Genomic DNA, 15959 nt, shown 5'->3' with positions numbered 1-15959 from the left:
CCTGGGTTTAAGTGACCCACCCACCTCAGCCTTCGAAAGTACTGGGATTACAGGTGTGAGCCACTGCGCCTGGCCTAGGCCTGTTTTTTGTAACTCTTATCTTCAGTGAAATAATGAACTAAAAATACAGTTAGGGCATCAATACATGACATTATATATCTGTCAAATCTCATAGGATGTATAACACAAAAAATGAACCCTAATGCGAACTATCTTGCTCTGTCATCCAGGCTGGAGTGCAGTGGCCTGATCTTGGCTCACTGAAACTTCTGTTTCCCAGGTTAAAGTAATTCTCCTGTCTTAGCCTCCTTAATAGCGGGGATCACAGGCGCACACCACCACATCCAGCTAATTTTTGTATTTTTAGTAGAGATGGGGTTTCACCATGTTGGCCAGGCTGGCCTCGAACTCCTGACCTCAGATGATCCTCCCACCTCGGCCTCCCAAAGTATTGGGATTACAGGCGTGAGCCACCGTGCCCGGCCCAAACTATGAACTTTAAAATTGGTTCATCAATTGTAACAAACATATCACACCTATGCAAGATGTTAATAATAAGGGAAACTGTGTGTGGAGGGAAGGGCATATATGGCATCTTTCTGTGTCTTCTGCTCAATTTTCCTGTAAGTCTAAAACTCTCTAAAAAGTAAAGTTGGTTGGGTGCAGTGGCTCATGCCTGTAATCCCAGCACTTTGGGAGGCCGAGGTGGGAGGATCACCTGAGGTCAGGAGTTCGAGACCAGCCTGGACAACATGATGAAACCCCATCTCTACTAAAAATAAAAAAATTAGCCCGGCGTAGTGGTGCGGGCCTGTAATCCCAGCTACTTGGGAGGCTGAGGCAGGAGAATAGCTTGAAGCCCGGAGGGGGATGTTCGGTGAGCCGATGTCACGCCACTGCACTCCAACCTGAGAGACAAGAGTGAGACTCCGTCTCAAAAAAAAGAAAAAAAGAAACAAGTTAAGTCTATTAAGTTAAACCTATACACACAGACACATATATAAGTATATAGAAAGCAGTGAGTGGCTGGCAAAATGTAAAACAAATAGTGAAAAGAATATCTAGGATTTTTTTTCCTTTTTCTTTCTTTTTTTTTTTTTATATATTTTTACCTTATTTACAATTAAGATTTTTTTTTTTTTGAGGCAGAGTTTTGCTCTGTCTCCCAGGATGGAGTGCAGTGGCACGATCTCAGCTCACTGCAACCTCTGCCTCCCAGCTGCAAGCAATTCTCGTGCCTCAGCCTCCTGAGTAGCTGGGATTACAAGCACCCACCACCATTCCTGGCTAATGTTTTTTCTTTTCTTTTTTTTTTTTTTTTTTTGTATTTTTAGTAGAGACAGGGTTTCATCATGTTGGCCAGTCTGATCTCAAACTCCTGACCTCAGGTGATCCACTCGCCTCAGCCTCCCAAAGTGCTGGGATTACAGGCGTGAGCCACCACACTGGGTCTATTTGGGATTTTTTAAGTGTCTTGTTTTTTAGTTGGATATCATGTTAAAGATAAAATTTAGAAAGTTTTCATTTCATTCTTGTTAGTGTAGCAAGAAATTTCTTTTTAAAATTTATTTATTTATTTATTGAGGCGGAGTCTTGCTCTATTGCCAGGCTGGAGTGCAGTGGCGTGATCTTGGCTCACTGCAACCTCCTCCTCCTGGGTTCAAGCAATTCTCCTGCCTCAGCCTCCCGAGTAGCTGGGATTACAGGCACCTGCCACCACGCCCAGCTAATGTTTGTATTTTTAATAGTGGTGGGGTTTCACCATGTTGGACAGGATGGTCTCCGTCTTTTGACCTCTTGATCTGCCCACCTCGGCCTCCCAAAGTGCTGGGATTACAGGCATGAGCCACAGCATCCAGCCAAGAAATTATTTAAAAAAAAATTTTTTTTAAAGGAAATTTATTCTTGGGAAATGCTTGGGAAAAGAACATTTGATCTTATCTATTTTGTTTCACAATATGATAAGCAGAATCGCAATGTTATGTGCTATCTACAGATTATTTAGTAAGACATTGATCTGTCTGTGAGGAACATCGATCTCATCCAGAAAAATGTCTTAGCCAAGATGTGTGGGTAATGTCCTAACCCTGTATAGCTCTATGCTGATTGCTGCCCCCTGCTGTCCTTGTCCTCTTGCTGAAATGAGATGGGGCAAAGGACATAGGTCAATTAAATGCCCTCTTAACGCAGCCTTTCTTTTACATTCTTGTGGCTGTCCTGTTGTCCCTTAGGTGTAGAGAAGGCACGCGCTTTCCAGGAACTATGTAGTAAACAGTACCCAAATGGCCTGCAAGGGGTATCAGGCCCCTTGATAGGGTCTTGGAGAACGTCTCTGTGATCAACTTGTACCAGTTATTTGTATTTGTTTTTAGGGTCAAATACATTCTTCTCTTAAGTGATTTGCAGGACAGTGAGTATAGTTCTGAAGTTGAGTTCTAAATCTTGGAACGCATTCATTTTCCTTTCCTCTTTTGCGATTGTATTACTCACTTCTTGTTTTTTGGCTGCAAATGTGCTGGGATTACAGGCGTGAGCCACAGTGCCAGCTACATTTTTTCTTTTTATTGGGAAGGCATCTCAATATGTTGCCCAGGTTAGTCTTGAACTCATGGCCTCAAGCGATCCTCCTACCTCGCCTCCCAAACTGCTGCGACTGCAGACGTGGTGGCTCACGCCAGGCGAATGGTTCAGAGAAAAAAAGCATATCATCAAAATAGATCTGCAGAAGCAAATCAAGTATATATCCTACTAATTGACTGTGTTTAAGAATGCAGGCCCATGTACTATTGAACCTGCTTGCTGCTTTAAAGCAGGGCTTCTCGAATATAACCTGTATTTGGATTGCCTGGAGATCTTGTTTAAAATGCAGATTCTGATGAGTAGGTCTCAGTGGGACCTGAGATTCTGCATCTTTGTCAACTCCCAGCTGATGCTAACACTGTTAGAGAAAGACTACACTTTGCACAGTTAAGGGTCTAAAGGTCAGAAAGTGTGAACTTATTTTATTATTTTATTTTATTTTATTTTTTGAGATGGAGTTTCAATCTTGTTGCCCAGGCTGGAGTGCAATGGCATGATCTTGGCTCACCGCAACCTCCGCCTCCCGGGTTCAAGCAATTCTCCTGCCTCAGCCTCCTGAGTAGCTGGGATTACAGGCATGCGCCACCCCACCCAGCTAATTTTGTATTTTTAGTAGACAGGGTTTCTCCATGTTGGTCAGGCTGGTCTTGAACTCCCGACCTCAGGTGATCCACCCACTTCGGCCTCCCAAAGTGCTGGGATTACAGGCATGAGCCACCATGCCTGGCCAGAAAGTGTGAATTTAAATCCAGCATCACTCAACAAAGTGCTAGGAGGACTGTCAGCTTTAAAGAGAGAGGATAGCACCAAATACACATCATAGTTATCTCTCGGAAGAGAATGCCCGTAACCCAATTTATGTTTACTGATTATCTGAAAAGTTAAAAATACTGACACTGAGACATCTTTCTCTTTACATCTAAGTGATATTCAGTGTAATTATGACTCTATAGGAACATGCCTTTTGTCAGATTTTGCTTGAGTTCTTTCAGTTAGACAGAGAAAGGCACAAACTAGGAGAATTTTTTTTTTTTAATCTCAGTGTTCTGTGAATGGGAAACTGAGGCTGAGGCTGGTGACCAGGTGACTTGGGCACATGTGATCACGGAGGGTGCTTTCTTATGGAAGGAAATGGCATGCCACTGCTAAAGGGACTGTATCACCAACACTGTGTGTGGGAGGGTTTTTTTTAATTTTTTTTTTTTCGAGACAGAGTTTCGCTCTTGTTGCCCAAGCTGGAGTGCAATGGTGTGATCTTGGCTCACTGCAACCTCCGCCTCCCGGGTTCAAGCGATTCTCCTGCCTCGGTCTCCTGAGTAGCTGGGATGACAGGTGGGCGCCACCACGCCCAGCTAATTTTTTGTATTTTTAGTAGAAACAGGTTTCACCATGTTAGCCAGGCTGGTCTCGAACTCCTGAGCTCAGGTGATCCACCCATCTCGGCCTCCCAAAGTGCTGGGATTACAGGCGTGAGCCACTGTACCTGGCCGTTTTTTTGTTTTTTTGTTTTTTAATTTTTAAAAAATAGAGGTAGGGTCTCACTATGTGGCCCAGGCTGGTCTTGAACTCCTGGGCTCAAGTGATCTGCCAGCCTTGGCCTCCCAAAGTTCTGGGATTACATGTGTGAGCCACTGCACCCAGCTTACTGTGCTTTTGTTGTTGTTTTTTCAGTTTTTTTTTGAGATGGAGTTTCACTTTTGTCACCCAGGCTGGAGTGCAGTGGTGCGACCTGAGCTTGCTGCAGCCTTCACCTCCTGGGTTCAAGCAGTTCTCCTGCCTCAGTCTCCTGAGTAGCTGGGATTACAGGCGCCTGCTGCCATTCTCAGCTAATTTTTGTATTTTTAGTAGAGACAGGGTTTCACCATGTTGGCCAGGCTGGTCTCGAACTCCTGACCTCAGGTGATCTGCCTGCCTCGGCTTCCCAAAGTTCTGGGATTACAGGTGTGAGCCACCGCACCCGGCCTCCTGTGTGTTTTTAGATGGGAGTTTTCGATCCTAGAAGCTCAGAGAAGGTGAGATGATGGCACCGGAATGGAGCTCTCCCACCCTCAAGGGGAGGACTGGTTAAAAGTCAGGGTTCAACGAGCATCGCCCAGGCTGAGTGCTGGGCACATGACAGAAGCTGTGTTCTCCACAGAGTGGCTTCCGTGCCAGTCGGGGAACGCTGGAGTACCAAACTGCCTTTTTAGTCACTATGAAATTTTGTTTTTAGTTTCACACATTTTCCAAAATAACTAGTTCTCTTTCCTGTTTTGCAGAGGAGTTATTTCCATGGTCATTTTGAAAATGACAGAAACCCAAGCTGGAGAATACCTACTTTTTATTCAGAGTGAAGCTACCAATTACACAATATTGTTTACAGTGAGTATAAGAAGTAAGTCCAGCCTGCTACTAGTATTCCAGCCTGGAATACCACAATATTTCAAAGGAGTGGTTTAGAACCCGTTAGCTTGACCAGCTCCTCTAGACATATTCAGGTTTCCCTTGATACGTAGTTGGATTGATTAGATTCCTGTCAACCCTCTGTAGAACCTATAGAGAACTGAGAATCACTGATCAATCACTGATGTGTGCCGTGGGCTCTCAGAATGTGACTGCTGCTAAAAACGCCTGTGACATCCTCTGTTCAGCAGCAGATGGCTTACAGGGAAGAAATGGAAAACATTTTGACCTTGGAATCAGAAGACCTCTGTTCTAATTCTGGTTCTGATCCTACCACCTATGGCAGGTTACAATTTCTCTGAGCCCCAATTTCCTTATTGGTAAAATGAGGATAAAAATACGTACCTCACAGGATTGGAAGGTCTCAGCGTGATCCAATAGAACTTTCTGAGATGATGAAAATGATCTTTGTCTGTTCTTTCCAATACAGTAGCCACTGGCCACATGGGGCTGTTGAACACTTGAAAGGTGGCTAAGGTGACTGAGGAACTAAAGTTTTAATTTTATTTAATTTTAACTTGTTAAAATTGGAATGTAAATAGCCCCATGCAGCTAGGGGCTACTGTGTTGGACAGCGCAGGCCCACACGCATGCTAGACCATATGCAAACTGTAAGGAATGGTCCAGATGTTCTCACCAAGGGAGGCAGCTGTGCAGTTGGCAGAGGCACCACCTGCGTGTGCTTTCTGGCTTCTCCTTGTTTCGTCCCCATCATGCACAGACTCGGTGCTATGCACACTGAACTTGCTGCTTCACCTTCCATGACCAAGAAGGACTAAAGGTGGCTGCATTCACTTAGGTCCTCGTGCCTTTAGGGGCCAGTGCAGTGCTCCAAAAACCCTGGGTTAATATCACTTGAAATTAGGTCCCCCCCACACATTGACACAACTTGCCAGGCTCCCTTCTTCCTTGTCAGTGACTAAATGTCCGGCCCACAGAGGTGCCCTGGGTCAGGAGTAACCACAATTGCCCTTTGCTGGAGATCTTCTGCCTGTTTCATCTCAGATGCTCACAGCGATCCCGCATGCATGTAGATGAGAAAACAGCCCCTTTGAGAGGCGTGGTGGTGGGCACAGCTGGAGGCTTTCTGCACCACACTGCCCTGGGTCTTGTGTGAGAATGTGTGGGTCTTGCTGTCAAAGCTACTAACAGAAGAGAGCACGCAAGAGTCCCAGAAGCATCATCTTACTGGGGTTGGGGGTGGAGTAAGGTTCTAAAGTCAGCCTGTAAGGTATACATTCGCTAAAGTCAAAATTACCCAAAATTGATTCTGGAAAGTCCTTTAATTACTCTGAAAATGATAGGACCAGAGCCCTACAAGCTCCAAAGCCGAGAATCACCTTATGTTGCTCTTTAATGTCGGTCATGTTCCCTGCCCCCTTTCTAGTCCCTCACCGCCTCTGTGGGACAGTAAATACGTGCCCCAGGTTGGATGAAGCTAGGACGTTTCTTGTTCTCTACTTCTCTTCCTCTTTCTCCTTTTAAAATTTTCTTGCCAAGTATAAACAGTTGTATAAGGTAAGTGGGCATCTGCTGTGTCTCTGTTATACTTAGGGTATATTCCTTTCACTTAAGATTTACAATGTAAAAATGTAACAACAATTATTCAAGTAAATTGTAACTTATTTTTAGCATTCTGCAAGGTGGTGGGGTCCAAAAAATAGGTGGGAGAGATGTGGCAACAGTCAGTGTGAAAAAGAGGAAAGGGTTTAGTCAACCACAAGCTCAGTATTAACCACCAGCGTGGCATGGTTGCCAAAAAAGTAAATTTGAACCTTGGCAGTGTTCATGAAAATATAACGTCTAAATTAAGGAAATTAATAGAAGATTATTCATTTCAGTTCTACTTTTTTAAAGATGAATACTGACAAAATGAGCAACCAGGATAGTGGAAAACTTGGAATTCTTTAAATTAGGAGCAGTTGAAGGAATTGGGAATCTGTAGTATATAGAAGGAAATGTTTTGAGGAGACGATAAGATTGATTGCAGTGTAATGCAGAGGAAATTCTTTTGGGATTTGAGTCAGGAAACCTGAGCTAACTAGTTAAAGTACCTTGTATGGTAATTATCTCCCTTGATCTCGGTTTCTGATTTTAAATATTTGAAAGATTTTCATATGGAATCAAAGCTAGACTTTAAAAAAGTTGCTCTAGAGGGTATGATAAGAACCAATTGTTAGAAATTACAGGGAGAAAAAGTAAAAATCACCTCAAGATGGGAAAAAATACTTGCAGTTCACAATCAACAAAGGATTAATAGTCATAATATGTAAAGTCAATAAGATAAACAATCTATATAAGTCAATAAGTCAATAAGAAAAACAAGCAAAATGAAAACCTAGTAGAGCAATGAACAAAGGACATGAGTAGGCATTTCATTTTTGGAACATGAAACCTAAATGGTCAAGAAACATGTTAAAAGATAAACTTAGGCACGTTAAAGTTGTAAAGAGTATATTTGAGCAGAAAGCAATTCATGAATCAGGCAGTACCAGATGGCAAGCAGGTGGGCTCCAGTGAGGAGATTCAAGGGTAAGACTTCTTTGTATAATGTGTTCCCGGAAGCAAGACAAAGAAAAGATTTGATTGTTTAAAGAAGGACAGTCCCTCGATTGGTCAGTTTGCAGTTCCTCATTGATTAAGCTAAGTTGCATTTTGCTGCTTATATTGAATTGGGTTTGTTTTTTGCTTTTTGTTGTTGTTGTTTTTGTAGAGACGGGGTTTCGGCATGTTACCTAGGCTGGTCTCGAACTCCTGGGCTCAAGCGATCCTCCCGCCTCACCCTCCCTAAGTGCTGGGATTACAGGCGTGAGCCACCGTGCCCGGCCTTTATTCTTTTCCTTTTTTTTTTTTTTGAGTTGTGTTGTGATTTGTTTACCTAGGAACTCAAGCTGTTAGAGTTGTCTCAGCCTAATGGACTCCCAATTAATTATTTTAACACATGTTAAATTAATAATGGAGAAATTAAATTAAGACCACAATGAAATACTATTTTATACTTGCTAGACTGCTGAAAATTAAGAAGTCTTGGTAAGTCTGTAAAGCAATAGGTGCTCTCATATCCTGCTGTGTAACATAAATTAGTATAACCACTTTGGAAAACAAATGATCATTATGTGTAAGGCTGAATGTGCTCATACCATGTAGACCAGCAGTTCCACTCTTAAGAATGTTATTAAGGAAACTGTTATACACATGCCTCAGTACAAATGTGTAGAATGTTCACAGCACATGGTTGATCATACAAAAAACCGTGGCCGGGTGTGGTGGCTCATACCTGTAATCCAAGCACTTTGGGAGGCCAAGGCAGGAAGATCACTTGAGCCTGGGAGGTTGAGGCTGTAGTGAGCTGAGATTGCACCACTGCACTCCAGCCTGGGTGACAGAGACCCTGTCTCTCACACACACACGGAAGGAAACAACCCAAATGTCTACTGCAAGAAAATGAAAAAATAATGATATATTTACCAATAGAATATTATGTAGCAGTAAAAAAAAAAATGAATAAAGTATAGCTACATGTAAAACCATGGATGAATTTTAAAAACATAAGGTTGGATGAAAAAATGAAGTTGTAGAAGCTACATATTGATTGATAACACTATTTCGAAGCTCAAGAATGAAATAAATCAATATATTGTTTAGTGCCACATATTTATTTGGTATAACTACTTTGAAGAGTCCTCGAATAATAAACAAAATTCAGGATAAAGGATACGTGCAGTTGAGAGGTGGGGAGAAGCACAAAAGTAGATCAAAAGGTATTTATTAATATTCTAGTTATTAGGTGGATCGTGGCTCTGTGGGTATTTGTTGTTGTTATGCTTTGAAATTTACACTCCATATATTCTTTCATATATATATATATCAAACAATACATAATATTTTCAAACCAAATTTATTGTAAGGAGAGAGGCTGGAATTCAGTATAGGGAAACTTTCTTTAAAAAAAAAAAAGTTTGTCAGAAATTAGAATGACCTGCCCTGGGAGGTCATGAACTCCAGTCTCTAGAAGAGTCAAAGTAGAAGTAGAAAGTTTATGTTAGAAATAGCTGGGAGTGAAGGATGGTGTGTGTGTGTGTGTGTGATCCAGTGTGAGTGGGAGGCTCAACTAAACCTCTAAGTTCTGTTGCAATTCCAACTCCACCCTACCATGTTTCTTCTGTCTTTCTAAATCTTAGTATATTTCTGCCTAGTTGCAGATCAAATTATAGGAAGAAAGTTGAGGTCTAAACTATGTGTTAAACAAGGGTTTAAGCCATATGTTATTGCTGATTTCCTTTTCCCTGTGCCTATCAATATTTGTATTTTCACATGGCTTCACTCGACTACTTTAGTTAGCTGTGGATTTGTGAAATACCCAAAGAAATTGGCCTAGAGGAGAAATGTTCAAGTTGACACTGCAGCCACAGCTAAATTTAATATAATGGTTGGTTTGCTTTTGATGCCTTTATTATAAAAAAAGAAAAAATATGTATACGTAATGGTTGCGAACTTTTCATAATGACATAGAATCCTTTTCTGAGGGGCTGCTAAGAGAATTATTTTTAAAATAGTAAAATGTTAATAACTTATGATGCTTTAGATACCCTGCTTTACACATTAAGAAGACCTTACTTTAGAAAAATGGAAAACCAGGACGCCCTGGTCTGCATATCTGAGAGCGTTCCAGAGCCGATCGTGGAATGGGTGCTTTGCGATTCACAGGGGGAAAGGTATGACACATCCATGGTAGCTGCTATTCTCATAATTTCCTTTTGGCCTTTTTCTAATGTAGTTGACATCAAGCTGTATGTAAAATTTAATTTATGCTCATTTAAACAGGAAACTTTGGCTTCTTAAAGTTAAAAAAAATGGCCAGTATAGGGCCGGGTGAAGTGGCTCACGCCTATAATCCCAGCATTTCGGGAGGCCAAGGTGGACAGATCACTTGAGGTCAGGAGTTTGAGACCAGCCTGGCCAACATGGTGAAACCCCATCTCTACTAAAAATACAAAAAATTAACTGGGTGTGGTGGCAGGCACCTATAATACCAGCTACTCTGGAGGCTGAGGCAGGAGAATCTCTTGAACCCGGGAGGCAGAGGTTGTGGTGAGCCGAGATCACGCCATTGCACTCCAGTCTGGGCAACAAGAGCGAAACTCCGTCTCAAAAAATAAATAAAATTAAAAAAATAAAATAAATAAGTAATACAGAATGGCCAATGTGGGCTTCACAGGGAGGACAAGGATTTTTTTGTTAAGGGGCTTTTTGGAACCCCTCAAATCAACTGCAGGGCCCTTCCTGGGCATCATGCTACACAAGTAAAAGTCCCTCTACATTCCAGGATTGTTGGCTCCCTGGGCATCTGGTTGGGGCAAAAAGAAAGATACTGATTTTAAAGTAGAATTATCTTATAAGTAAGAAATTCTAGGCTGGGCACAGTGGGTCACGTCTGTAATCCCAGCACTTTGGGAGGCCGAGACTGGCGGATCACGAGGTCAGGAGATCGAGACCATCCTGGCTAACATGGTGAAACCCCATCTCTACTAAAAATACAAAAAAAATTAGCCGGGCGTGGTGGTGGGCGCCTGTAGTCCCAGCTACTCAGGAGGCTGAGGCAGGAGAATGGCGTGAACCCAGGAGGCAGAGCTTGCAGTGAGCCGAGATCACGCCACTGCACTCCAGCCTGGGTGACAGAGCGAGACTCCATCTCAAAAAAAAAAAAAAAAAAAAGGAAATGATAGGCCGGGCACAGTGGCTCACACCTGTAATCCCAGCACTTTGGGAGGCCGAGGCAGGCAGATCACCTGAGTTTGGGGGTTCAAGACCAGCCTGACCAACATGGTCAAGCCCCGTCTCTACTAAAAATACAAAAATTAGCCAGGTGTGGTGGTGGGCATCTGTAGTCCCAGCTACTCAGGAGGCTGAGGAAGGAGAATCGCTTGAACCCGGGAGGCGGAGGTTGCAGTGAGCCGAGATCGCACCATTGCACTCCAGCCTGGGCGACAGAGTGAGACTCCATCTAAAAAAAAAGAAAAGAAAGGAAGAAAGAAATTCCTTGTGACAAAATGTTTAATTTCTGATTATCCTGTTTGTTCTGGAAAAGCAGTCTAATATGATTGTTTAAAGATATAGAATCTAGAGCCAGATAGCCTGGGTTTGAACCCTTGTTTGCTTAGCAGCTGTGTGGCCTTGGACAAGTTACTTACTCTCTGTGCCTCATCAGAAGAATGCGGATGACAAGAGATCTTATAGGATTGCTATGCTGATTAAATGAATTGATATATGTAAAGCACATAGAACAGTGCCTAGCTGATAGTAAGTATGGCATAAATGTTTACATAGTTTTTCATATATGCCAAAGCTAAGTTCTCACAAAGTAAAAATTCATGCAGTTTGAACTAATTAAAATTTACTAAACAACTTTTTTTAAAAAATAGGACCAAATAGAAGGAGAAAAAGTACCAAATACTTTGTTCCAAAGTGGTACAAAAGTTCGCTTTCTGCTGAGGCAGGGAGAGGGGTTTTACTCTGTTGAATACTTGGGAGTCTTGGCTGACTTCCCTTGTGGGTGACACCTTGGCCCTCCTCTGTTCCTATGGGAACTCGGGTGACTTTTGAAACTTTAGCTTCCCCCTCCCTTACTGCGTCCCAAAAGGATGCTTACCTTGCTGAACTTCATGAAAGCCCAATCATGCTTTTTCTCTTCTCTCTTTCTTCTCTTTTTTTCCTTTATCTTCTTTCTCATTTTTCCCCCTTTCTTTCCCTGTCTTTAAACAACAGCAACAAAGAGATCACCAAACATGAACAATTTTAAACTGTTTTATTATGTAATTCTCCTTAGTGTTATTCTAATTCATTGAGATAATGAGTAACTAGCTAGCACCCCTCTGAGCTCTTAGCTGAAACCATAGATATGGGCTTGTTTACCTTTTGACCTTTTGTTTACCGTTTGACCCTTAAAACTGGCTCTAGAACTTTGTTATCCTCTTGAGCATTCATTTGTAATTTTAAAACTTGTTTAGCCAAATGGTACTTCTTTTCTAATTGCAGCTGTAAAGAAGAAAGTCCAGCTGTTGTTAAAAAGGAGGAAAAAGTGCTTCATGAATTATTTGGGACGGACATAAGGTGCTGTGCCAGAAATGAACTGGGCAGGGAATGCACCAGGCTGTTCACAATAGGTAACACTATAATGTCACGCACTTTCATTTTCAGTGACGAGTTCTTAGCAACTATCAGGGACTAACAGTAACTGCGTAGGTGATCATTCAACTTCAGAAATCCTGTCATTCCTTCAGGTCACAGTAAATGCAATATTATGGATTCTGTAAATGCTGATTTCTTCATAAAAGAGGAGTCAGTCTCTAAAAGCTTCTTTTATTAACGTGGTTAGTAATATTTGAGATGATGCTAAAGTCTGTTCAGAATGTTCAGGATATCTTTTGTGATGAGGCAAAAATCACTTTTTTTTTCTCACTTGGGATGTTTTCATCTCCTAGATCTAAATCAAACTCCTCAGACCACATTGCCACAATTATTTCTTAAAGTAGGGGAACCCTTATGGATAAGGTGCAAAGCTGTTCATGTGAACCATGGATTCGGGCTCACCTGGGAATTAGAAAACAAAGCACTCGAGGAGGTAATAGGACAAGTTTGTATTCTGAAAATGCAGGAACAATTAAATAATAGTCCGGATTGAAAACATTAAATGCAAACTCTGTTTTATTAAAACCTAGGGCAACTACTTTGAGATGAGTACCTATTCAACAAACAGAACTATGATACGGATTCTGTTTGCTTTTGTATCATCAGTGGCAAGAAACGACACCGGATACTACACTTGTTCCTCTTCAAAGCATCCCAGTCAATCAGCTTTGGTTACCATCGTAGGTAATGCAGGCTGCTCACACAATCTTTATTCCTATTTTTAGTTGCTGTAGTGTGGAATGTGAAGTATGTGGTACAAATTCTGATTTCAATATAATGCTACTATCAAACACTAAGAAAGAAACTGAGTTAGAATAGCTTTGCAAAGATAATCGGCCCACCCTCTTCCTTTTCCCGTTTAAACCAGGCTCGCTTGAATGCCACTGTCTTTGCATATAACACATTGTAATATGACCATCTGTTTGTGTACTTTTATCCTCCAGTAGACTGTAAGTTTCTTAAGGACAAGAACAACTCATTCTATCCTTGTAGTTCCAGAACCTGACACAGAGCCTGACACAAAATGGACAATAAATACTAGTTCTAAGAACCAACTAACCGCACTGTTAGGGCAGTGAGCACTGAGAGACAGTACGAGCCCTTAGATGCACTGAAATTTTGGTGGGGTAGGTAGGATCTGAAAATAACCACAGTTCAATAATCTCAGATTAGGGCACAGCGTTCAGCCATAATGAGAATGCCGAGAAATACAGTGATGCTCTTAGCAGATTAATAAGGAAGTGTTCCATAAGGCAACCTCGTGAATATTGCTAGCCAGATCGCTCTTTTATTTGTGCCTTGAGTTTATTTTACTCTCTCTCATCAGTGGAAGAGTGGTGCTGGCTGAGAGCAGGGGCCAGACAGTCAATTATCTACATCCCATTATTTTTCTTTCCTTCTTTCTTTTTTTAAACATTTCTTAACTTCGAAAGATGATGAGCTCAGGCTTAGAACTAGGGATAGGACTCCTGGGTTTTCACTTGGATTATCCAACCTGACCTGCAGCATGCCAACACTTGAGTTTTCCTGTGTTAAACTGATGAATACAAGTTTATTTTATCTTCTCAATACGTTTCCCTATGAATATTATTAACTAACTCATAAATGCCTATTTTTTCTTACAGAAAAGGGATTTATAAATGCTACCAATTCAAATGAAGATTATGAAATTGACCCATATGAAGAGTTTTGTTTTTCTGTCAGGTTTAAAGCCTACCCACAAATCAGATGTACGTGGACCTTCTCTCGAAAATCATTTCCTTGTGAGCAAAAGGGTCTTGATAACGGATACAGGTGAGACCACAAAGGACTCTAAGATACCATTTTTAGCATAATTCTCCTTGCTTGTTGCCCTCGAGAAGGACAGTTTTATACTTATGGAAGCAAATTCACTTATGAGTTTAACTATTATTGAGTTGAAATTGGAGATAAGAAAACAATAAGCAGATGTGAGGATACAGTAGCAGTCTTACCATTACTTTAGGTAATATAACCTGCTGCATGAAAACAGAAAGAACCGTATTAGTCTGGTCTAGTTTGAGTCTGGTTCTCTGGCATTTTCTGAGTCACAAGGTAGTTTTTACTTCCTGTTTGAGAGTGCGGTGTGTAGGACACTGAGTCTCCCCTAAAACATTTGCAGATGATTGAGGAAGTAAAACTCCTTAAAAACAGAAAAACATTACTCATAGGTGTATTGATTTAAATTTTCAAAAAATACATGCAGAAATAGCCCAATAGTAAGTGCTGAAGGAAAATGTTGTTTTCCTCGGGATTTGTATGAGAAACTATGCAAGATTCTTTTTTTTAAGAACAACAAATTTTCTTTTCTTTTTCTTTTTCTTTTTCTTTTTTTTTTGAGATGAGGTCTCACTCTGTCACCTAGGCCATAGTGCAGTGGTGCAATATTGGCTCACTGCAACCTCCACCTCCCAGGCTCAAGTGATCCTCCCACCTCAGCCTCCCAAGTAGCTGGTACCACAGGTGCACACCACCACACCTGACTAATTTTTTGTATTTTTGGTAGAGACAGGGTTTTGCCATGTTGCGCAGGCTGGTCTTGGACTCTTGAGCTCAGGAGATTCACCCTACCTGGGCCTCCCAAAGTGCTGGGATTACAGGCGTGAGCCACTGCACCCAGCCGAAAGATTCTCTTGTGGGAGGAATTCTCCATTCCTTCTTTGGAAAACAAAAAACAACTTTCCCCTATATCTTCTATAGTTATGACATCTCGTGTCTCTTTAAACTAATGCTATGGAACATGGTTTTGGACTAGACTATGAGACACTGAGACGCACATGTTATCTTTCAAACAAGTCAATGGACTAGAATAAATCATCCTTTCTCAGCATGTGGTCTGTTGAACAACTGTGTAAGAATCATCTGAGCAAATGTTTAAAATGTGGATTCCTGGCTCCCATTCCAGACATGCTGACTCAAAACTGGGGCAAAACGCTCAGACTCTGCTTTTTTAATGAGAACCTTTGGTGATTCCTATCACAGGTCTAGATCTGTGCTGTCCGGTACGGTAGCCACCAGCCACATGTGGCTATTGAGAGCTTGAAGTGTGTCTGGTCCAAATTGAGATGTACTCTAATTGTAAAATACACACTAGATTTTGAAGACTTAGTACGAAAAAAAGAATGTAAAATATATTATTATTAATTTTTATATTGGCTGGGCTCGGTGGGTCACACCTGTAATCCCAGCACTTTATGAAGCCAAGGCGGGTGGATCGCTTGATCCTAGGAGTTTGAGACCAGCCTGGATAACATGGCAAAATCCCATCTCTACAGAAAATACAAAAATGAGTTGAGTGTGGTGGTGTACACCTTTAGTCCCAGCTACTTGGGAGGCTGAGGTTGGAGGATTGATTGAGCCCAGGTGGTCGAGGCTGCAGTAGCCATGATCACGCCACCGCACTCCAGCCTGGATGCAGAGCAAGACCCTGCCTCAAAAAGAAAAAATAATAATAAAATTAAAACAATTTTTATATTGATTATATATTAAAATGATAGTATTTTGAATATATCGCATTCAGCGAAATATGTTGTTAAACTTAATTTCACCTGCTTCCTTTATACAGCCAACAGAATTTGTAAATGATGTACAAGGCTTGAAGTTGTGACTCACATTGTATTTCATTGGCTAGCCCTGCTCTAGATGAAGAGTGGGAGTTCTTTTCACCTTGATTCTGCTAAGTGTTTGTTTCATGATTATTGTGTTACTCTTTATACCTAAAAGGGATTTGT

The 15959-nt window shown here is 41.5% G+C and overlaps 1 protein-coding gene across 1 annotated transcript in view; it reads left to right on the top strand.

The window, feature by feature from the left end:
• The window catches only part of FLT3 (fms related receptor tyrosine kinase 3), a 97956-nt gene that overhangs the window by 38712 nt on the left and 43285 nt on the right, over positions 1–15959 (top strand). The window contains exons 4-9 of the mRNA XM_034936495.3: positions 4839–4954; positions 9608–9737; positions 12058–12185; positions 12504–12643; positions 12741–12894; positions 13836–14004. Of these exons, the coding sequence (XP_034792386.1) occupies positions 4839–4954; positions 9608–9737; positions 12058–12185; positions 12504–12643; positions 12741–12894; positions 13836–14004 (837 nt within the window). The remainder of the gene's footprint in view (positions 1–4838; positions 4955–9607; positions 9738–12057; positions 12186–12503; positions 12644–12740; positions 12895–13835; positions 14005–15959) is intronic.

The sequence above is a fragment of the Pan paniscus genome, chromosome 14 (assembly GCF_029289425.2).
Source record: "Pan paniscus chromosome 14, NHGRI_mPanPan1-v2.0_pri, whole genome shotgun sequence".
NCBI lineage: Eukaryota > Metazoa > Chordata > Mammalia > Primates > Hominidae > Pan > Pan paniscus.
This window is presented reverse-complemented; position numbering and strand designations above follow the sequence as displayed.